Genomic DNA, 22,206 nt, shown 5'->3' on the forward strand with positions numbered 1-22,206 from the left:
GAGACAGAGGCAGGTGGATCGCTGTGAGTTTGAGGCCAGCCTGGTCTACAAAGCAAGTCCAGGACAGCCAAAGCTACACAGAGAAACCCTGTCTCGAAAAACCAAATAGTTTCCCAAACAAATCTTCCTTCAGGTGGCTACTGTTGCTGGCTGTCAGAGGCAGCATCTCATTCACTCCAGCAGGCCATGCTTGTCTGCTCTTGCGTCGGGTGCACCTGTGTGCAATCTGTGGCTCATGCAGCTTAAAGTCTAGTTGGGGAAGTGGGGCGGTGCATACCTTTGATCCCAGTAGAGACAGATGGATCTCTGAGTTTTGTTTTGTTTTTTGAGACAGCTCAGAATCTGGCAGTATGTAGATAGCAGGGTTATTTCTCCAACCTTTTACCATCTATAAAGAAGGTTAATAGCTGGGTGTGGTGGTGCACACCTTTACTCCCAGGAGAGGCAGGTGGATCTCTGTGAGTTCAAGGCCAGCCTGGTCTATAAAGTGAGTTTCAGAGCAGCTACGGCTGTTACACAGAGAAACCCTGTCTTGGAACCCCTCCCCCCACCCCCGCCCCCCCAAAAAAGGCTAGGTCATGGTATATATGTACTACAGCTACTTGGGAGGCTGAGGCAGAAGGGTAACAAATTCAGAGGCAGTCTGAGCAACTCAGTCAAGGCTTCAAACTTCAAAAAGGGGTGGGGCTGGAACTGCTATAGTACTCGCCTACCATGTGCAAGGCCCTGGGTTCAATCCCCAGTGCTGGATGAAAGAAGAAGAAAACAAAAGACAAAACAAAACAAACAAACAAACAAACAAACAAAAAAACCCAGAATTGTGAGGATTCACAAAACTTTTAACTCTCCATAGAAGAAACACTACAAACTTTGCAGCTTTCTTTTCACTGCCGCACTGACAATGAATCCTTGTCATTTTCATCGGGAAAGTTTTATATCGTTTTCTTGAGAGACAATGCCAAAATTTTTTATACCATCCTCTTAAGAGACAATGCCAAACTTGAGAGGGTCAATGTCAATATAGGTTTGATGAAACCTGTCAAGTTTTCATAGTCACAATATTGGTGATGGCTCGTCTAAATGGTACCTGAAGCTTGGTCCAGCAGATTGTCCATAAAAGCTTTTTGTTGTTGTTGTTGTTGTTGTTGTTGTTGTTGTTGTTTTCCCCTCCTTTGAAGCAGGTTTCTCTGTGTAGCCTTGGCTGTCGTGGACCCTTTGTAGACCATGCTGGCTCGAACTCACAGTGATCGGCCTGCTTCTGCCTCCCAAGTGCTGGGATTGAAGGCCTGTGCCACCAAGTCCAGCTACAAAAGGTTTTTGATACCAATAAAAATAACTGAAATAAGCTAATAAACTGGATACTCTTAAGCATTTAGCACAGCAATCATTATTAAAATGCTGCTGAAGAATTTGCTCTTAGTGGTACAGCTATGGTGGGTCCCATATTCATACAGGTGTTTTTTCCTTACCCTGGTGCTGAAGTCGCCAGGGCAAGATCTTGTCTAATTGGCCTCTGGCCTCGCGGCTGAGACAGTGATGGATGCGTTGTCACCGGAAAGTAGAATAGGCCTGAGACGCAGGGAAGCTCGCTCTCCTGAACCTGCCAAGGTTTTCCCTGTTTTTTGTTTTTGAGCGAGCCATCACACCTATCAGCCCGGCAGTTCCGTTATTTCTCACTCCTAAGACTTCCGCTCTTGGCTCCACCCCCATCCGTTTCGCGTTGAAGAATTTTGTCCGCTGCACGGAGCTGTAGTCCCGCCCTCACCGCTGCCATGGCGGCAGCTGCGCCGCTCTCCAAGGCTGAGTACCTGAAGCGTTACTTGTCTGGGGCAGATGCCGGCGTGGAAGGAGGTCCAGAGTCCGGTCGCAAGCGGCGCAAAAAACGGCCGAAGCCAGGTGGTGCTGGCAGCAAGGGGTGAGTGGACGGGTTGGGCGTCGCGTTGCCGGATTGCGCCTTCGGCCGCAGCTCTTCTTCCTTCCCGCCCGCACCGAGTCCCAAGCCGGGCTCCACTGCCCGGGCGCCGGCGGCTCGGACCTGATCCTCTGAGCAGCGCTTTCGCTATGTTAAGGCCAGGTAGAACTTAACTCATCCTCGCCCCCCGCCTCCCGCCCCCCGCCCCCCGCGATTGTAGCCTTGCGTGGTCTCTTGTACAGATTGAAAGCCCATCCCTGAGACTTAACAGCTAATTCAAAACCTCAATACTTGCATTTTTATTTTTATTTTTTTAATTTTAGGATCCAAAAATATCTCTCTTGGGGCTCCAAAGTACTAAGAATTGATCTGGAATCAAAGACCCATGTCCTGTTACCCTTACCTCCTCTTAACAGAAACAACCAACATGGGTTCAGTTCACATCATGTGCCTGGCCTCTTTCTAAATACTTTGAATATATATATATAACTTTCAGAACATTATAATGAAGTAGACAATTATTTTAAATAATATACTTCTAGGTTCAAAACAGAGATGTGCTGAGACAGATTTCGCATGCAATATCCTTTAATGACTTGGTCGCTGGAAATCTGGAAAGGTTGGAACAGAAGACCTAACATCAACCCACAGAACAACAGAAATTTCTATATTTGTAGACTTTAGAGCAGGAAGGAGCCCTAAGTTTAGCAGCTTACTGAAGGTACTATTTTGAATACAAGGTTAAAACTCTGGAAGCTAATTCCATTCTTACACCCTGCCTTGGGTCTGCTACTTGCTAGGAGCTTAGCGGCTTAAAGAGAGTTCTAGATAGGATACAGGGTGTGCCTCACCCCCTCTATGGGGCCAGCATGATGATAGAACAGTATTCCCAGATCTCAATTGAGAAAAATTTGTGGCCCATTGAACTAGGTAAAATAGTTCTCCCTTTTCTCAAATTTATCTTCATTTGGAACTTGAGCATGACATCATTTATAAATGCAGTCCTTGTTACCAGTCACCAGTTGAGGTGAGCCTGAATTCAGTTAAGGTGTCCTTGTAAGAAGGGACAGTGGCATGCAGGGAAAACAGTTTAAGCTTTGGAACAATACTGATTAGAATTTGGGTCCTAGCTCTGCCACTTTGTAGGCTGGTTGGTTTAGGACAAGAGAATTCATCTCTCTGAGACTCTTGTCCTAGTTTAAAACAAAGTATCCTGAACACCACTCCTTGTCTGAAAAGGGTGCGTGTGTTCCTGGCTTTTCAAACACCTCTTTGCAGCACAGTTCATCTGTGTGACACACGGTTATTAGAGATCATCAGCTTTTAGCAATTGGCAGACTGGTTCCTGGAGTCCGCAGGTACTTAAGTTACTGCACAAAATGATACTGTATTTGCGTATAAACTATTCATGTCCTCTTTACATCATCTTGAGAGGATTTAAGTCCTCTCTAGATTACTTAGAAAGCCCACTGCAACCTAGATGGTATGCCAGCAGCTACATTATTTAGGGAGTTATAACCAGAGAAAGTCTGTCTCTGTTTCATACATTCATGATTTTTTTTCCCAAATATTTTTAATCTGTGAGTGGTTGAGTTTGCAGTTGCAGACTCCATGGGTATGAGGGCTGACATCTCCTATGAGAGTTGTGTTGAAGAGGCCTTGATGATCAAAAAAAATGCCGTAGTCAGTAGGAGGTGGTGGTAGATGTTTATAACCTCAGCCCAGGGGATGCGTGGGGCAGGAGGATAGAAAGCTTGAAATTAGCCATAGTGAGCCTATCTGGGAGAAAGAAAAAAAGGGGGGGGGGCAATAAATAAAAGAATGTCTTAGCCCTTGGCTGTTGGACCTTAGAATTTAATGGGATATGGGCCTGTAAACACAAATGAAAGCATTCTAAGAGTGTAGAGGGATTTCTAGTCTGGGGTAGGAGACAGTGAGCAAGAAAGATAGGTTCAAGGGGTCATTCAATGCCAGGGCACAAAGAAAATGAGATTCCTTGTTAACAGTGAGCAGAGTAGGCCTGGCAGAGGGGAGGGGCTGCATTTGTGAACACCGATAGTGCCAAGAGATGCACAGTGACGGGTCAGTTGACAGTAGCAGTCCCATAGATAAAGACTGAGCCTTACCTTTGAGCTGAGATGGCTCTGCTCTTGGCAAAAGCTTGATCACCTGAGTTCAATGCCTGGCCCACATGGTGGAAGGAGAGAACTGACTCCTGCAAGTTGTCCTCTGACCTCCATATGCATGCTGTGGCACATATATCCACCATCACACACACACACACACACACACACACACACACACACACACTCTAAATGTAAAAGAACAACAGGTGAGTGTACAGTGTCGCAGAATGAGTTCCTTTTTGAGCCTTTTGTTGCTCCCATCTAGGATGCGGATTGTTGATGATGATGTGGGCTGGGCGGCTATCTCTACTGCTAAGCCGGAAAAGGAAGAGGAAGAAGATGGAGATTTGCCTGTGGTATGTATCTTCTGGAGAGTCTTGTCAGGACTGTGAAATGATCCAGGCTTCTGAGCCTTGACTTCCAGTGTGGGATAGAGCTGTAAGGGGAAAGGCTGAGCAAGGGGAGAGCTGTTTCTCACTGTTTCCTTCCATGGAGCTTATTTATACAAATGGTCCCAACTTAATGTTTTGACTGTGCAGTGATGTGAACAGGATACATTTTCAGCAGAAATGGTTTTGAACTTTGACCTTCCGGGCTCAGAATGATATTGTTCGGTATGAGATTCTCATGATGAACAGTGGCAGTCACGTGATCACTGAGGAGAAACAAACAGTTCTCTGCATGTATGAATGACTGGTAGATGCAGTTTTTGAGCACCAGGCATGTACCAAGCACTGCTAGGATCCCATTCAGTTGTCAGAGCAGTCCTTTCAGTCCTGCGTTTAGACTAAGGCCGTTGAGACTTGAGGTGCTTTGCCAAAGGCCACACCAAGGCTGAGTGACAGAAGTGATGATCAGATCTCAGTTCTTCCTACATTTAAGCCATATTTTCAGTGCCCAGAGAGGGAGGGGGAGGGGAGAGAGGGGGAGAGGGAGAGGGAGAGAGGGAGCAGAAGATTATCTGAGAAATGATGGAGGGACTTAGGGAGCCGAAGTAGTGGAGAGGAGTATGGCCTGGACTGGAGTTCCACTTTAACAATTTGCTAGGCTGTGATGCTGAACATCATTTAACGTATCTGAGGTGCAGTTTGGTGGCCTTGGGTCTTTCTTTGAAGGATTATGGTGAGGGTTGAATAAGGTAATTGTGAAATAGTGTTTTGCACAGCTGTTTTCTGTAACTACAATTTATTACGCCAGTCACTATGAAGTCCTTTTATGTGGAAAGGGGTCAGAGGTCAGAGTTAGGATGGAGGAAAAGAAGTTCCAAGAGGGTAGATATGGGGCCAGTGGGCTGCAGGCTGTTGGTGGCACACGCTTTTAATCCCAGCACTAGGGAGGCAGAGGAGCTATGTGAGTTCGAGGCCAGCCTGGTCTACAGAGTGAGTTCCAGGACAGCTACACAGAGAAACCCTGTCTTGGAAAACAAAAACAAAAGGAAACAAAACCCCAGTGGACTGACTTCTCTGTCTGTTAAGTTCTCTCAGGGAGGATTCTATGAGAGATTTAGGTTGGCTAGGAACTTTAGATATGGTCCCTAAACATTGTAGTTCCCTTCCACTGGACTCAAGACCTCCCATTATGACTAGTCACAGGAAAGGTTCAGAAGGGCCAAAATCTTTGATTAGTGATAAGCAAGTTTGAAGGCAGTGTTCTCATTGTGCGTGAAGTAATGAGAATGGAAAAGAAATTGAGCTTTTTGCTTACAAGTGGCAGTTGTGTGCCAGCACGATTACCAAAAGGTTTGTAAAAGAATTTATCTTTGGCGAGACATTGACTAGTCAGAGAAAGGTCTACAACTAAGTCATCACAGTGACAGTGAGATGTAGATGTGTACGTGGTAAGAATGACTTCATGTCTCCTTACAGCCTCATAGGCAGGCGTCTGTGTCTTCCGCTCATGTAGTGTCCCTACTCCTGCAGGTGGCCGAGTTTGTGGATGAGCGTCCAGAGGAGGTGAAGCAGATGGAGGCCTTCCGCTCTAGTGCCAAATGGAAGCTTCTGGGAGGTGAGTGTCAGCAGCACAGGAAACTGCACTCCTTGTTTAAAGGGTAGGTCCCTCCTGCTTCCTTGCCTTAGAGGAATGCCTGGTTTGTTTCATGGTGTCCGTGGTGGGGAAAAGATGTCAGGACTTCAGAAGAACAGATGGGAAGTCAGCGGCTGACTTGTGGGAACATTAGAGACCCACCTTCCCACTCCTCTACAATGAAGCCAGTCTCATGGGTCAGGGCCCAGAGCTTTGTCTTTGTTTTGTGACTATATTATTCTGTTCTCCTGGCTTTTTTCATAAACAAGGCTCTCTCCTCTCTTTCTCACCCCCTCCCACTTCTTTTTTTCTTTTCTTTTGTTTTTGTTTTTGTTTTTGTTTTGAGACAAGGTCTTCCTATACAGTCTAGGCCACTGTGCTTGGGTCTTAGTTCTTGAAACCTATCTATTCCTGGTGCTGGCGCATTTCTCATACAGAGGTGACAAAAGAATTTGCTCCTCAGGGCAAATTGTCTGTCTGTTGTGTTACCCTCTGTACCATTAGGCTAACTACCCTGCAGCTCAGATGGGACACAATGCACCACACAGAAATGTCAGTGCACCATAGACCAGTGGTCATCTCCTCAGTTAATTGTGCTACACCACTTTGTCACTTAGCTTCATGAATGAAAACTGTATTCTCACAATTACTTTATCAGGAAATCTTTTGTCTGTCTCATTATCCTGCGCCTTATTCTATGGTTGTTTTCCTGTCTTTTGCATTACCTGTGTGACAGAGAGGTGGGTATGTGTGTGCATGCACAGGTGCCCTCTTGTGTGCAATATCATTTATCTAGAGTCTTCTGCTTCCCTGTCTGCAGGTCCAAGAAGTCTCTCAAATGTACGTTCACACACACAGCCATTTTCTTGTGCCTCATTCTTACTCCCTGTTTCAGTTTGTTACTAGAAGTATCCACCCTGACTTGTACCATTCCTCCTTTTTTTTTTTTGTTTTTTGTTTGTTTGTTTGTTTTTGGTTTTTCGAGACAGGGTTTCTCTGTGTAACCTTGGCAGTCCTAGACTCCCTTTGTAGACCAGGCTGGCCTTGAACTCACAGAGATCCCGCCTGACTCCCAAATGCTGGGATTAAAGGCATGTGCCACCACGCCCAGCTCTGTTTCTCTCTTTTTATACATGGGATTTATTGGCCTTATGTGTTAGAGTCACTGTTCATCCCTGGTGTCAGCCTAGTCAGATAGGCTGTTCCCCAAAGTGAAGGAGTTGACAAGGTGTGAGTTAGCTGTTTAATATGAACTTATCAGATCCTGCCCAGCTTTCATTTTATCTGGGCTATGGAGCTCTGTAGTAAGAAACAGAGAGGAGGAACTGGAATCTAGAAGTGCCCCAGTTGCCAGACATTTCATCTGCTCTGCCTTTTAAACAGCATGCTCCCCTCAGTGGCATGTTTTTACAGATCACCCACGGACCTTGGGTCACACGAGTTTAGCTTTAGAGATTTACTTCACCACATATTAGCAGTATGGCTTTGGTGAATTACTTTATCTTTGAGGCAATGACTTCATCTATAAAGTGGAATTAATGATATTTACATCTCAGACTTGTGAGAATTGAATAATTTGTATAGAGCATCGCTGCAGAGTAGATAACAGCTAATGCTTAATTTTTTCTTTTTTTCCCTTTTTTCCTGTTGATTTTCCCCTTAAAGGAGTGTAGTGACATGAATTAAATATTTAATATGTTTCATTTGGATATGTATGGAAGAGTGAGTAAACCTGTAAATGTTCTAGGCTGCACAGCAACAGGGACCAGTGGGCCTGTTCTACAAATTGGCGAGTCACTGGAGAAGGGATTGGATTGGGAGTGAGGCATGTCTCCTCTTCTTAGTAGTGTGACATTAGGGAGAGATCACCTTGCTCCCTAGAACCTTTGTTTTCATGTCTGTTAAACAAGGCCACCTGCTGTGCTTACTGTGGGATGTATTATGAAAAATGTGTTTAAAATGCTTTGACACTGGAGCCTTGGGAAGCAAATGAGAGGGGTTGTTTTTAGGGTGTCTGTGAGTGCTAGTTTGCTGCCCCTAAGCACAAGATCCAGGTAGACCTAATGGGCTTTTCACATAGTTCACAGCTATGTGCTTCTAAAGAATGTCTAAATTGGGTGAGATGTGGACAGAGCACATTGTGGGGATCTGACTGCTTTTGTATTTAGGCCACAGTGAAGATGGACATTTTCATCATGATGACCAAGATCCATCTCCTCCCAGGAGGGCCCGCCATGATACCCCAGATCCATCTCCTCCAAGGAGGGCCTGCCATGACACCCCAGATCCGTCTCCTCCCAGGAGGGCCCGTCATGACACCCCAGATCCGTCTCCTCCCAGGAGGGCCCGCCATGATACCCCAGATCCATCTCCTCCAAGGAGGGCCTGCCATGACACCCCAGATCCGTCTCCTCCCAGGAGGGCCCGCCATGATACCCCAGATCCATCTCCTCCCAAGAGAGCCCGCCATGACACCCCAGATCCATCTCCTCCCAGGAGGGCCCGCCATGACACCCCAGATGCATCTCCTCCCAGGAGGGTCCGACATGACTCAGATGCTTCTCCCCACAGGAAGTCTCATCATAATTCTTCATGTGCATCTTCTAGGAGAGGCCATCACGGCTCCTCAGGTACCTCTTCCCCAAGAAGGGCCCATAACCACTCTCCTGACGCAACACAGCATAGGAGAACTCTTGAGACTTCAGATGCACAGCATCTGAGGAGGGCTCGTCATGGCTCCCCTGATTTGGAACTGCCTAGAGCCCAAAGTAGTAAAGCTGCAGAAAGACCCTCTAGCAAGACTGTATCCCAGAGGGGCCTGGGACCTTCTCACCCATCGCTCTCCATGAGCAGCAAGTACGAGCATGACTCTGATCTTTCTCCTCCACGGAAACGGCAAGCAAAAGCCCATACTGGAGCTAAGAAGCAGCTTGATTCTAAAGGTGAGCATAAGGCTGTGCATAAGAGGGACTTCATCCCTGTGAATATGAAGGTTTCTTTGAGAAAGTTTTGAGAAATGAGAGGCTAGGCTAGAGGTGAAAGATAAAAGGGCAAGAGAGCAAAGTTTTACATCTTTTTGCTTATTTTTCCTACTCATAGAAAGGTACAGATGGGGCAGGCGAGGTGACTCAGTGGGTAAAGCATTTTCTGTATAGTGCAGTGAAAGGAGAAAACCAGCTTCTGACCTCCACATGTGTGTGCCTGCACTTACATACACACATGTACACATACAGTAATAATAAATTCACATATACGTACATACAAATGTATAGACACAGGAAAGTATCACAAAATAGTGTCTTTCAGACACCATCATTGTTAGTGTTGTAGCCAGTGTTTTGGGGTAGGTTTTGACATGCATGTTGGGTATAGTTGAGCCTGGTTGTGCAGAGCATTCCTGCTGTGTGTGTAATCTTGCTTGCTCGCTCCACTTTACAGTTTTCTGTAGGTTTGCTCTTAGGCTATTTGACAATCATCCTATACGTGTAGTGTTGGCACAGCTGTGGATTGTTTCTTATCTTGGTCTTCCAGGGATTTAACTGATAGGATCCTAGACCGCTGAGCAGTTATTTACTAGGTCAGTATGTGTGGCTGTTGCTTCCATCTGGTACTCCCTGTATGGCTGCCTTTCAGGAGGTGAACAGTGACACTGTCATCTAGAACAGGCTGATGCAGAAAAGCTTTTCACGTCGTTTGTTTAAAGTCACCAGACACTGGTGGCCAGGAAACAGAGCTCCTACCTTTGTTCTCCTCCATGTCATCTGTGCCTGTGCTTTGGTTAGTCATGATTTTTCATAGGATGGCTAAGTAGACATTCTACCTCAGCTTGGTAAGTTCTTTCAGACGTTCTTCCAAGGGGGCTAATTTATCCTCCCCTTCTCTTCCCCGTGCTGGAGACCAAAACCAGGAGCTGACGTACTTGGTAGGCTCTTTACTGTTGAATGGCCCCGTCATCATTTCATTCCTGAATCCCTAGGTTCTCACATAAGCTCTTTACCTAGGACACATCACAGTTATACTCTGACTGTTCTTTTCTACATAAGTGTCTACCAAAAAGCCTCTAATTCAGACCTTTCTCCTCCACGGCAAAAACAAAATTCAGGGCATCGGGGTTCTGACTCAGATCTGTCACCACCACGGAATAGAACGAGCCGCCAGAGCTCTGACTCGGACCTCTCTCCACCCCGGAGACGACAGAGGACCAAAGCTTCCGATTCTGATCTCTCTCCACCTCGAAGAAGTCCCGCTCCCAGGAGGAAGGTAGGGTCCCAGAGTTGCCTTTATCAGAGTGACTCCTCCCTTCTGCCTTTACAGACACCACAGAGGCTCCAGCCAGAGAGCGAGGATGCAGCACAGTACGTCTGAGGTAGAAATACTTCTGGAACTTTCGCTGAAGGCGACACTGGCTATATCATCTGAGCTGGACTTGAGCAGAGGCTTAGGGACCTAGAGTGTTGAAGGGTTGAAGGTTGTGCACAAACCAAAATGGAGCTCAAAATGGGTTTTGGAGTGCTGTGGGTTTCTAGTTTTGGATCAGGAGTGCCCTGCTTGTACCAGATTTCTCAGGAGACTCCTGCCTTTCACAGCCTAGTAATGTCACCAGTCTCATCTCATTATCTCCAGAAAGCCTCCCTGTCTTTTCTTTGTTGCATTACATATACTCCAAGGCTGGCCTTGAACTTCTGACTTGCCTGCCTGGCTCCTTCTGCCTGTTGATATACAGATGGGCACTTCCTGTTTTTTAGTAATAAATTGAGGCTTACAACTTGCAACGTGCAGTTGGGAGTGCAGAACCCTGTAAAACCAACCATAACTTTAAATCCTACTTCTGCTATTTAGTATCTGTGAGACTGCAAAAGAAACTTGATTTCTTGCTGAGCGTGGTGGCGCATGCCTTTAATCCCAGCACCCTGGAGGCAGAGGCTGGCGGATCGCTGTGAGTTCAAGGCTAGCCTGGTCTACAAAGTGAGTCCAGACAGCCAAGGCTACACAGAGAAACCCTATCTTGGAAAAAAAAAATACATAAAAGAAACTTGATTCCTCTAAACCTCTTTTCTTTGTAAAATGTGCATAAGTGGGTTCAAGGCCAGCCTACACTGTAAGAAACTCCACTTTTCTTTAAAGAGAAAGAAATCATGCAAGTTCTTAGTCTCTTCTTCTATGTGCCCCGTGTTTGTGTTTCTGTTTACCTTAAACTTTGATACTATAAAGTGTTCGATGAGATGAGATGTCACCCCACGCACACTCCATGGTGAGCCTTGTGGTCAGTAATGAGAATATAAAACTAGAGGTTTTGGTTTGGTTACTGCTGACTGTCAGGCACGGGTGCAGCTGGCTGCCTGCCTCCTGGTTTCCTGGTGTTGCTGTTGCCTCTTCTCTTGCACAGACCACACACGTGTATTCCTCTTCTCTTACACAGACTGCACACGTGTATTCTTCTTCTCTTACACAGACTGCACACGTGTATTCTTCTTCTCTTACACAGACTGCACACGTGTATTCCTCTTCTCTTACACAGACTGCACACGTGTATTCCTCTTCTCTAGCACAGACTGCACATGTGTATTCCTCTTCTCTAGCACAGACTACACACGTGTATTCCTCTTCTCTAGCACAGACTGCACACGTGTATTCCTCTTCTCTTACACAGACTGCACACGTGTATTCCTCTTCTCTAGCACAGACTGCACACGTGTATTCTTTTTCTCTTACACAGACTGCACACGTGTATTCTTCTTCTCTAACACAGACTGCACACGTGTATTCCTCTTCTCTAGCACAGACTGCACACGTGTATTCCTCTTCTCTTACACAGACTGCACACGTGTATTCCTCTTCTCTAACACAGACTGCACACGTGTATTCCTCTTGTCTTACACAGACCGCACACGTTTTCTTCTTCTCTTACACAGACTGCACACGTGTATTCCATCTTGTCTTACACAGACCGCACACATGTTTTCCTCTTCTCTTACACAGACTGCACACATGTATTCCGGAGCAAAGACTGGGCTGGTCACTGATGTTCAGCAGGAGCACCAGGAGCTCAAGCAGCAGGACCAAGACATGGCAGCCCTTGGAGGTACCAGCCTGAGCTTGCAGGGCCACTGGAGCCGTCTCCCCTCTGTGTTTAAGTGTGGCTTGTTGTATTTGCTAGCTGAAATTTGTTTGCTTCCATGTCTGCTGAGCTTCTGTGCAGCACTTTAACCTCAGTAATCTAAGCAGTTCTTTCCTTTCTGATGTGCGTATGCTGGTAGGAGCCCCTGTGGTCTGTGTGCAGATTGCTTACCAGCAGAAGATCTCAAGCAGTTGGCTTTGAAGGCTAGAATGTTATTTTTGATTGTGATGCGTGGTATTTATTGTTAAAATTTGATTTTCTCTCAAAGCTCAGTTTGAATTTGCTGAAACTGTGTTTCGAAACAAGTCTGGTCGGAAGAGGAATTTGAAGCTGGAGCGCTTGGAACAGAGGAGAAAAGCAGAGAAGGACTCGGAGAGAGATGAGCGATATGCCCAGTGGGGGAAAGGGTAAGGGCACCCTGAGCACAAAGCCAGGCTGCTGGACCAGAGCCAGCCATTCCCTTGCTGATCCTCAGTGCAGAGTCTCCTGAGAGATGGTGGGTTCAGGCCACCTATTGGGGTTCCGGGGCTGTTAACTGATTACTTATCCTCAGCTGCTACAAAGAGGAAGTTCTCCAGGGCAGCATCATTGTCTCTTAGTGTAGGAGGGAATTCTCAGCCAGGATGTTCTGATTTGCCCAGGCTTGCCCAGAGCCGGCAGCAGCAACAGAATGTGGAGGACGCCATGAAGGAGATGCAGAAGCCTCTGGCCCGCTATATCGATGATGAAGATCTGGACCGGATGCTGAGAGAGCAAGAACGGGAGGGGGACCCGATGGCCGACTTCATTAAGAAGAACAAAGCCAAGGAGAACAAGAATAAGAAAGGTGAGGCTAGGAGTCACCCGAGGTGGAGGTGATGAGGAGAGTCGTCAGAGAGCTCTGCAGAGCTTCACACAGAAGGCTGCTCACACAGCCTTAGCTAACGCCTTTGTGTTTGGAAAATTGGGTCAAAACATACAAACTTTTATGAAGACTTTCTGAAGAATTATCTCCCATTGCCATCCAGCTCTGAATTAAATAGTGTCAGTAGCTAATTTCCTTTTTCTCATTCCTGTCTTTAGTGAGGCCTCGCTACAATGGTCCTGCTCCTCCTCCCAATAGATTCAATATCTGGCCTGGATATCGCTGGGATGGAGTGGACAGGTAGGTCTAGTTCCGTGTTTTTGCTTTCTGGGTTTTGTTGCTGTTGTTTGTTTGTTTGTTTGTTTTTGAGACAGGGTCTCACTCCATAAACATGCTGACCTCCAACTCTTGCACTGCCTCCTGAGTACTGGGAATCCAGGCATGGCACCCACAGCGCTTGTCCACTGTCTGAGATCCTGCTGCACTGTTCTCTCTCTCCAGCACTCATAAGGCGTAGTACACTTTTTGTGCTCCAGTTCCTGAGCTCCGAGTTTCTAAGGTTTGCGGTATTTCTCCTGTTCCCCCAAGTGGCCCTGACTGGACACACGTTGTTTCAGACACTGGTCATGTGCTGCATTTTCTGAGGATTAGAAGATGGCTGAGGGCTGTAGTCTGGAGCCTTCTCTATGTTGTTTCTTTAACATGTCTGCTTGAGCATTAAGTCTCTCCATTAGCCTAGGTGGAAGTGGCAGCTTGTGCCTCAGCCCTGCCACCACCTCACCTGGTTACTTCCTAGTGTACTCAGGCTTCCTGACGTCAGCCGCAGGTCCCGTCTCCTCGGGCTGACACGGAGCATTAGCGTCTAGTATGATGATTCTCAAGGTTTTAAATCTCAGGACCCCTTTATACTCTGTGCTAGTGAGATGGCTCTGTGTGTAAAGGTGCTTGCTGCCAAGCCTAAGGATGTGAGTTCAAGTCTCGGTATCCACATGGTAGGAGAAAACTGTCTATTGAAAATTGTTCTCTGATCTCCACACGCTTATTTTTTCTCACACACTCATTTGAGTTGAACTCAGGACCTTTGGAAGAGTAGCCAGCTCTTAATCTCAGAGCCATCTCTCCAGCCCAGCAAACACAATTTAAAAAGGAACTATTAAGGACCCCAAGAAGCTTTTGTGTACTTGGATTACGTATTTATAGTCACTATATTAAAAATTAAGAGATATTTTAAAGCATTTATCCACTAAATAGAATAATAAAGCTATTATATGTTAATATAGTTATTCTTTTTAATGAAAAATAATTATTTTTCAAGCCAAAAAAGAATTGATTTAAGTTTTTGCAAATATCATTAATGTCTAGCCTAATAATAGACAGCTGGGTTCTGAATTTGTCTGTTGGGAAGGGTTTAGCTGAAGTGCAGGAGGAAAATGCAGCCTGCCATGTCACTAGCAGAGAAGGGAGATGTGGTTCACAGAACAAAAGCTAGTTCCTTGGAGGATGTTATGTGCATCTGAACCATGTAAAGAACTTTTGATACTTCTGCATTGAAAGTTATAATCTTAGCCAGGCATGGTGGCGCACGCCTTGAATCCCAGCACTCCAGAGGCACAGGCAGGTGGATGTCTGTGAGTTCGAGGCCAGCCTGGTCTACAAAGAGAGTCCAGGACAGCCAGGGCTCTGTGTAACAGAGAAACCTTGTCTCAAAAAACCAAAAATAAATAAATAATAAAAAATTTATACTCTTTGTGGGGTTTTTGTTTGTTTGTTTGTTTTCTTTGAGACAGGGTCTCTCTGTGTAGTTCTGGCTTTCCTAGAGCTCTCTAGATAGAGCTGGCCTTGAACTCTAGAGAAAGATCTACCTGCCAAGTTCTAGGATTAAAACCATGTGCCAACATGACTGCATAATTCATGGTCTTTCCCCCTCCCCTTTAATGTTATTTTTATGTAGGGTTTTTGCCTACATGTATGTCTGTGCAGAAGTGTGGTTGGGAACCAGAAGGGGGCTGAGTCTGGAATTACAGTTGGGAGCTGGGAATCAAACCCAGGTCCTCTGGAAGAGCAGACAGTGTTGTTAACCCCTAAGCCATGGTTTTTGGGTTTTTGTTTTTTGGGGTTTGTTTGTTTTGTGCTTTGCATTTTTTACTCATGCACTGGCCGTTTGTTAACATGTAGGCTTGCTGAGTTTTTTAGGCCTTCCAAATGTTGACATGTTTTTGTTATACACCATCAGGGAATTACGTGGGTGGTATATTGAGAAAGTTCTCTGAAATATATGATGTATTTGTTCAGAATGTTGTCACCTATTTTACTCTACCTTGTGACTGTTGTGCTTGATACACATTCAGCAATTTGAGATGATGGTGCTTTATCAATATCTGTTAGGTTAGGTGACCTGGTATCTTAGTTGTTGTCTGTTGGTTGCTATCAGCTGTCGGTTGTTAGCAGCATTTTGTTTCAGCTGGGTTGAATCCAGAATTCCTACTTGATGGCTGTGTGTCTCCACTGAGAGTTCTCACCTGCTCACCCATTTAGAGACAGCTTTCTCCTTGTGGAAAATATTTAGAAATGGTTTTTTAAAGTCCTGTCTGCTGATTGCAGCATTCTAGTCACCTCAGGATTGGTTTCTGTTCATAACCTGTTCTTCCCTCCTCCCTCCCTTCTTCCTCCTTCCCCTTTCTTTTTGGGCCCGCGTTCACTCTGTAGGCTAGTCTGGTTAGAACTGGCTGTGTAGCCTCGGCAGATCTTGAACTCAAGCCCTCTTGCCGTAGCCTCCTGAGTGGTGAAATTATGACTGGCTGCCTTTCTTCCTTTGAGTATGTGCTATCTTCCTGTTGGTTATCCTTAGATCTTTTATTTCTAAGAGATACTTTGTAGAGATTTGGATCCTGTTGCATTTCTCTGTTGGCTTTAGTCTGTGGAGCCTCTGTCTCCCCTGTAGTGGGCACTCCCTGAGCTAACACGGTAGTGAGTGACCACAGTTTCTGTAGATAATCAGGGCTAGCCCCTTTGCAGAATCTCTCTCCCAGGATTTCCCACCAGAGTCTTTCCTGCTGTAGCGTTCACCCATGCCTTCAATCACTACTTCTTTTGTCCAGGTTTTATAATTGTTTGAAAGTTGGATCCACTTTCCACCTTATGCTGGCCTAAAGCATTGTCTTCTGTCCCTCTGGCTGCTTCTAGAATCTGACTACAGTTCTTCCTGAGGTAGAGAGAGACAGAGGGGCTGCTGTTGGAGGCTAGCTAGTTGCTGGGCTTGCTGGTCACACTGCAGAATCTTTGGCAGGACAGTTTTCCTGAGCTCTCGCCTACTGCATAGCATCAGTTGGATCTTGTTCTAACCATGCCTGCGGACATTGCCACCGAGGCCTTGCTGTACTGCTCATTTCTTTAGCTTTTTTTGGACCCCAAACTTAGAACTCTGACCTAGTTTTTAAAAATAATTATTAATTCGAGAGATGTGCAGGCACACACCTATAATCCCATCATTCAGGGACGCAGAGGCAGACAGAGCTCTGTGAGTTCGAGGCCAGCCTGGTCTACAAAGCGAGTCCAAGACAGCCAAAGCTATACAGAGAAGCCCTATCTCAAAACAAAACAAAACAAAAAGATAATAATTATTCATTCATCATCTTTTGTATGTGCCTAAATGGTTTGTCTCAAAGGAAAATAAATAGGAAGGGGTAGCAATGCAGAGAGAGGACAAACTGGGGTTGGGGAAGGAATTTGAGGTTTGTAGTCTGCTCACTGTTGACCTGAACCTCACCCTGAACTGTTTTCGACAGTGACCTGTTCCTGGTTCTTTGTTCTGGCTTGGCCCCTTGTAAGCAACCCTTTCTTTGTTAACCTTCAGTGTTTCTCAGGTCTTCTATAGCCCCTCACTGCTCTCACTCCCTGCCCCTTTGGTTGCCTCTTACTCAGTCAGGCCTTCAGCCACTGTCTGTCTGTACCTGGTTCCAGATCCCTAGTCGGCTTCAGTTCACACAAACCTCACACGTGCAGAGCATGCCCGGCTGTGAGGTGCTGTCCTCACTTACCTGCTCTCTCAGGTTACTCGCTGGTGAGGCACACGACCCCCTCCTCTTTGGCTGTGACTTGTCAGTCACCAAATCCTACTGATTTGTTTTCTCTCAATGGCTTCTGTGGCTGTCCCTACTTGGCCTTCATCTGCTGTTGAGGCGGCTGTGCTAACTTTCTTATTGCACATCTCTAAGGTTGGCTCTTTGGTTGTTTTGTTTTGCTTTGGGTTTTTTTTGAGACAGGGTTTCTCTGTGTAGCCTTGGCTGTACTGGACTCACTTTGTAGACCAAGTTGGCCTCGAACTCACAGCGATCCACCTGCCTCTGCCTCCCGAGTGATGGGATTAAAGGTGCGCCCGCCTTAGGGTTGTCTCTTTGAAAGGAGTTTTCAGTCTGTCTTTCCTTGATGATGTTTTTTTTAAATGATGTCCTAAGCTCGCTGGGATCTGGCCTCTACCTGTCTTCCAGTGTTGACTCATGACAACGCCATTTGTCACACTTTATGCTCTGGCCACATCAGTGAGCCCCATACAGACCAAGGCTCTTGTTTCTGTTTCTGTGCTTGTGTGTGTGTTGCTTTCACACATAGCTTGGGAGCCACTCCACAAAGCTGCTTGCTCAAGCCTTCCTGAATTTTTTACCCTCCCAAAATTCATCCCCACTCCCCACCCCTGTGAGCTTATTCTGTTTCTTTGATAGTCCACACAAATTTCTAACATAGTTTTTCCTTTTCTAATGAGTTACTTATTTTTATTTTATGTACATTGGTGTTACGCTCACTTGTATGTGAGTGAGGGTGTAAGATCCCTTGGAACTGGAATTACAGACAGTTGTGAGCTGCCATATAAGTGCTGGGAAATGAACCTGGGTCCCCTGGAAGAGCAGCCAGTGCTCTTAACCGCTGAGCCATCTCTACAGCCCCACTTTAAAAAAAAAAAAATTAACCTTTGTTTGTGTTTTTATCTTCATGGGTGTTTTGCCTGCATGTCTGAGCACCGCCCTTAGGGCGGAAGCAGCATTGGATTCCCTGGGATTACAGTTACAGGGGCTTGTGAGCTGACATACAGGCTTACTGGAAGAACCTGTTCTCAACTGCTGAGCCATCTCTTCAGCCCCAGTTTAGTGTGTGTGTGTCTCTCTCTCTCTGTCTCTGTATATGTGACCTGTGTGTCTGTGTCTCTGTCTCTGTGCCATGTGTACATGTGACCTATGTGTCAGTGTCTACAGTCCAGAAGAAGGTGTTGGATCCCCTGGGACTGGGGTTACAGACAGTTGTGAGCTGTCCAATAGTACTGGGGGTTAAACTTTGGTTTTTCAAGAACAGCAAATGCTCTTAACATCTGAGCCATTTTTTCAGCCCGGTTTTTGCTGTTTAGTCATCATTTAAATGCTTCTGTGCCACTTGTCAGAACAGGCGCTGTGTCACTCATGTTCCTGCCCTGACTCTTCATAGCACCTAACATCCAGTGAGACCTCAGTAAACGTTTAACAGATGGTTACATTACAGAGTCTGTGTGTATGTTTTTGTACTGTGCATTGAGCTGGCAGCCTGGCACATGTTAGGCAGGGGCGCTGTCTCTATCACTAATCACATCCTTCGCCTTCATTGTACTATTTATTTTGAGGCTTCCTGAAATTGTCCAGGCTGGCCTTGAACTCACTCTGGAGCCCATGCAGGCCTTGAGTTTGTGGTCCTCCTGCTTCAGCCTTGGAGTATCTGGGATTTCAGGCCCAGTAGTGCAAGGCCTTCGTAGAGAATGATGAAGGTTTGAAACCGCTGGCTACGGAGACTGAACAGGGACTTGAGAAGAGGTTAATTTGTGCTTTGTTGCTTTGATTCTGTAAAATATAGTTTAAATGTTTTCACACAAATAACTTTCCTTTTTTCTTTTTGTTTGGTTAGTTTTTTTGAGACAGGATTTCTCTGTGTAGCCCAGGCAGTCCTGGAGTTTTCTGTAGACCGGGCTGGCCTTGAACTCAGAAATCTGCCTGCCTCTGCCTCCCTAGTGCTGGGACTAAAGGTGTGTGCCACCACTGCCCAGCTCCGTTCCACTTTCAGAGTTTTGGCTGAATAGAGCTTTTCTTTTGATTGCAGATCCAATGGCTTTGAACAGAAGCGCTTTGCCAGGCTTGCCAGCAAGAAAGCCGTGGAGGAGCTTGCCTACAAGTGGAGTGTTGAGGACATGTAACTTCTCCGAGGCTGTGTGGTGCTGTGGTGGTGGTGGGAGCACAGGACAGCCGACGTCATCCAGCTCTCATGGAGCCTTGCTAACAGACACAGACCAGCAACTTGCTATTAGTCTGACCTTTGAACTAGGCACCTAACCTTGGCTGTGCCTTGCTGGCTCTGGCCGGCTTTGGCACAGTGACTTCTTTATTCCAAGGTTTGTGCTTAGCCTGTGCTTTCCTTTTTCTTATTAAAAATAAACACATATTTATTTTTTGTAACCATTTCCTAACTGGGTATTCTGCTTGGGAAAGAATTCCAGCTAATAGTCAACTTCTGGGGGTTTGGGATAATGAGTGATTGTAGTTTTCATTAACAAGCTGTGTGAGTAAAGTCATTCTTCTGTGAAAATCAGAATTTAGTGTTACACCGGCTTCAGGAATATTGGCACACATTCTGTGTTAAGGTAGTGAGTGTTACATGTGTGAAAGGTGGCTGCTCAGCCTCAGAAAATCAGATTGTATGGACAAAAATGAAGTGGGATCCCTTTCTCATACCGTGTCAACCAGTCCTAAAGCAGGGAAGGACCCGAGAAGGGTGTAGTCAAGCTAGAGCTGGCTCCTGTGAAGGCTCTGGGTTTGTGACCCCAATAAATAATAATGAAATCTGGTAGCAGTAAGTGATGGCTGTACCCCAGTGTGAAGACAGTGAGTATTGCAAACCATAAACTGATTGCTCTGCCTGCTGCATAACGCAGGGTTCTCTGTGCAGCAGAGCGGGTCATGTCAGAGTTAAGGATGCCTACAGATGCCAGGAAGACACCAGCAGTGTATAACAGTGAGGGATTGCATACATGAAGGACTGCCTGCCTGATGGAACTATACAACTCAGGAAGGAAAAGACAACTGTGAAAATAGAAAAATTGATAAAATCACGTCTAGATAGATAGTAAGTGTGTCGCCTCACTCCCAGTTAGCTAAATGCAAATTAAAATGTTTTCTGCTCTGCAGCTATTAGTGTGACAAGAACAGCTATCATGGAGAATGAGAACTCAGCTTCAGCCGGTGTCCGATGAGGGATGCAGATGGCCAGCACATCCAGGAAATAACACTGGGAATACTTGTGTGGGCTCGCGTGGGTGTTGGCATGTGCTGCTGGAAGCTGGTTCTCAGGTCATTTGCTAGCAGCGTGGCCTGTGAGCTGCTTAACATCTCTCTGTGCCTCAGCTGATGCTGAGGAATAGAAGAGTGTCCACCTCAGGGTTACCGTGGGTTTAAAACTGCCTGGCATGTAGTGAACGTCACACAGTTCTGCTAGTATCCTTGCCTTTGTTAGCATCAAATGTGGTCCCTACTCTCTGGTACTCAAGCCTATGCGTAGTACTTTTCTGGAGTGAATAGGGTGGCTTGTCACTAATAGTATGTGTCAGAACCATGTCATTTCTGAAAGGCCAGGAAAAGAGATGCACTGTCCTTTCCTGGATGACTTGGTGTAAAGAAAGAGCTCCCTCTGGATACTCAGCAGCCCTCCAGGGGTCATGTGGAGAAGACGGAGCCTCCCCCAGAGCAGCAGCAAGTGGAGGCCACTTAGGTGCCTGCAGCTCTCGTCTGTAATGACCAAAGCCTGCAGGAGAACTACTAGCTCCAGCTGTGATAATAGATGTTTAATGTTTTTTTTCCTCTCTCTTTTTCTTTTTTTGTTGCTTTTTCGAGACAGGGTTTCTCTGTATAGGCCTGGCTGTCCTGGAACTTACTCTGTAGACCAGGCTGGCCTCTGCCTCTATTGCTTATTGAGTTAAATTGCAGAGCTCATGGTGTTTTCTGTTGTAGGAGCAGTGGGTTTTAGTACACCATGGAGGTGCACAGCCATCAACATCATGAATTTGGAATATTGCTGTCTTGTGCATACCAGAAACTTGTGTCTGTTCCTAGTCACTCGTCACTTCCCCCACTACCTCTGCCCTGGACAGTCCTTGGCCCACTTCCCACCTCCTAGAATTTGCTGCTTTGAGTCTGATGTAATATGAGTTTGACTGTCTATTAATCTAATAATCAGCCTTTTGTGCATGGCTTCTTTCATGTCACAGGTTTCCAAACTCTAGCTCTGCTTTTTGACTGAATATTTCCGTGTGTGTGTGTGTGTGTGTGTGTGTGTGTGTGTGTGTGTGTGTTTGTCACACACATTTTATTTATGATTTGATGGACACAATGTTGTGTTGCCATGAATAACTGATAGACAAGGTTTCAGGTAGATGCTTTTATTTTCTGTATAGGTTCGCACACGTGTATTCTCACACAGTCTTCGTAATGGGATCATTGAGTCGTGTGGAACTCCATGTTTTATCTTGTTGAGGAACTGCTAGATTTCTTCCCAAGAGTTTTATTAAGAGTTTGGGCTTCTCTGCAACCTTGTCAGTACTTCCTGTTTTTATTACAGCTATCCTGGTAGATGGAAGGTAGTAAATCTGATTTTGATTTCCATATGGCTAATGATGTTGAGCGTCTTTATGTTTATTAAGGGACTTTACCCATTTTTCATGTATATATAAGAACCCTGTATGTATATACACACATGTATATCATATGTGTATAAATAGATGTATATGCACATACCTTTTTTTTTCCTCTTTTTTTTTTTTTTTTTTTTTTTTTTTGAGACAGGGTCTCACTATATAGCTCTGGCTGTCCTGGAACTCACTGTGTAGATCAAACTGGCCTCAAATTCACAGAATGAAAGGTGTGTGCCATCACACTCAGCTTGTACACACTTTCATGTAAAGAGTTATTTCTGAGGACCATGCATGGTGAGGACCTAGACGCTCTGCTCAGATGTAGTAGACAGGCAGCACCGTCTCCTTGTGGTCCTGTAATATGGGGAGTAGGGGCTACTTCTGACATGGACTCAGCCCCCTCACCTTGATCATTTCCCCCTGGTGGGGTGGCCTTGCCAGGCCACAGAGCAAGAGGATACAGGCAGTCAGATGAGACGTGATAGGCTA

General features: G+C 45.8%; 1 protein-coding gene across 2 annotated transcripts; it reads left to right on the forward strand.

Moving 5' to 3' along the window:
* Nucleotides 1-1,732: 1,732 nt before the first annotated feature.
* Nucleotides 1,733-19,398, forward strand: Bud13 (BUD13 homolog). 2 transcript variants are annotated; one of them, XM_051156358.1, is made up of 10 exons: nt 1,733-1,915; nt 4,304-4,394; nt 5,958-6,042; nt 8,229-9,002; nt 10,037-10,320; nt 12,040-12,142; nt 12,447-12,585; nt 12,820-13,004; nt 13,241-13,322; nt 19,137-19,398. In XM_051156358.1, exons 1-10 carry the CDS (start codon nt 1,773-1,775, stop codon nt 19,228-19,230), a joined length of 1,980 nt encoding a protein of 659 aa, XP_051012315.1. In that variant the 5' UTR covers nt 1,733-1,772; the 3' UTR covers nt 19,231-19,398. The 2 variants fall into 2 exon arrangements, with proteins under 2 accessions (XP_051012315.1, XP_051012314.1); XM_051156357.1 differs by having other exon boundaries at nt 1,734-1,915; nt 8,229-9,006; nt 10,104-10,320.
* The last annotated feature ends 2,808 nt before the right edge of the window (nt 19,399-22,206 follow it).

This window comes from Acomys russatus, chromosome 14 (genome assembly GCF_903995435.1).
Source record: "Acomys russatus chromosome 14, mAcoRus1.1, whole genome shotgun sequence".
Taxonomy (NCBI): Eukaryota; Metazoa; Chordata; class Mammalia; order Rodentia; family Muridae; genus Acomys; species Acomys russatus.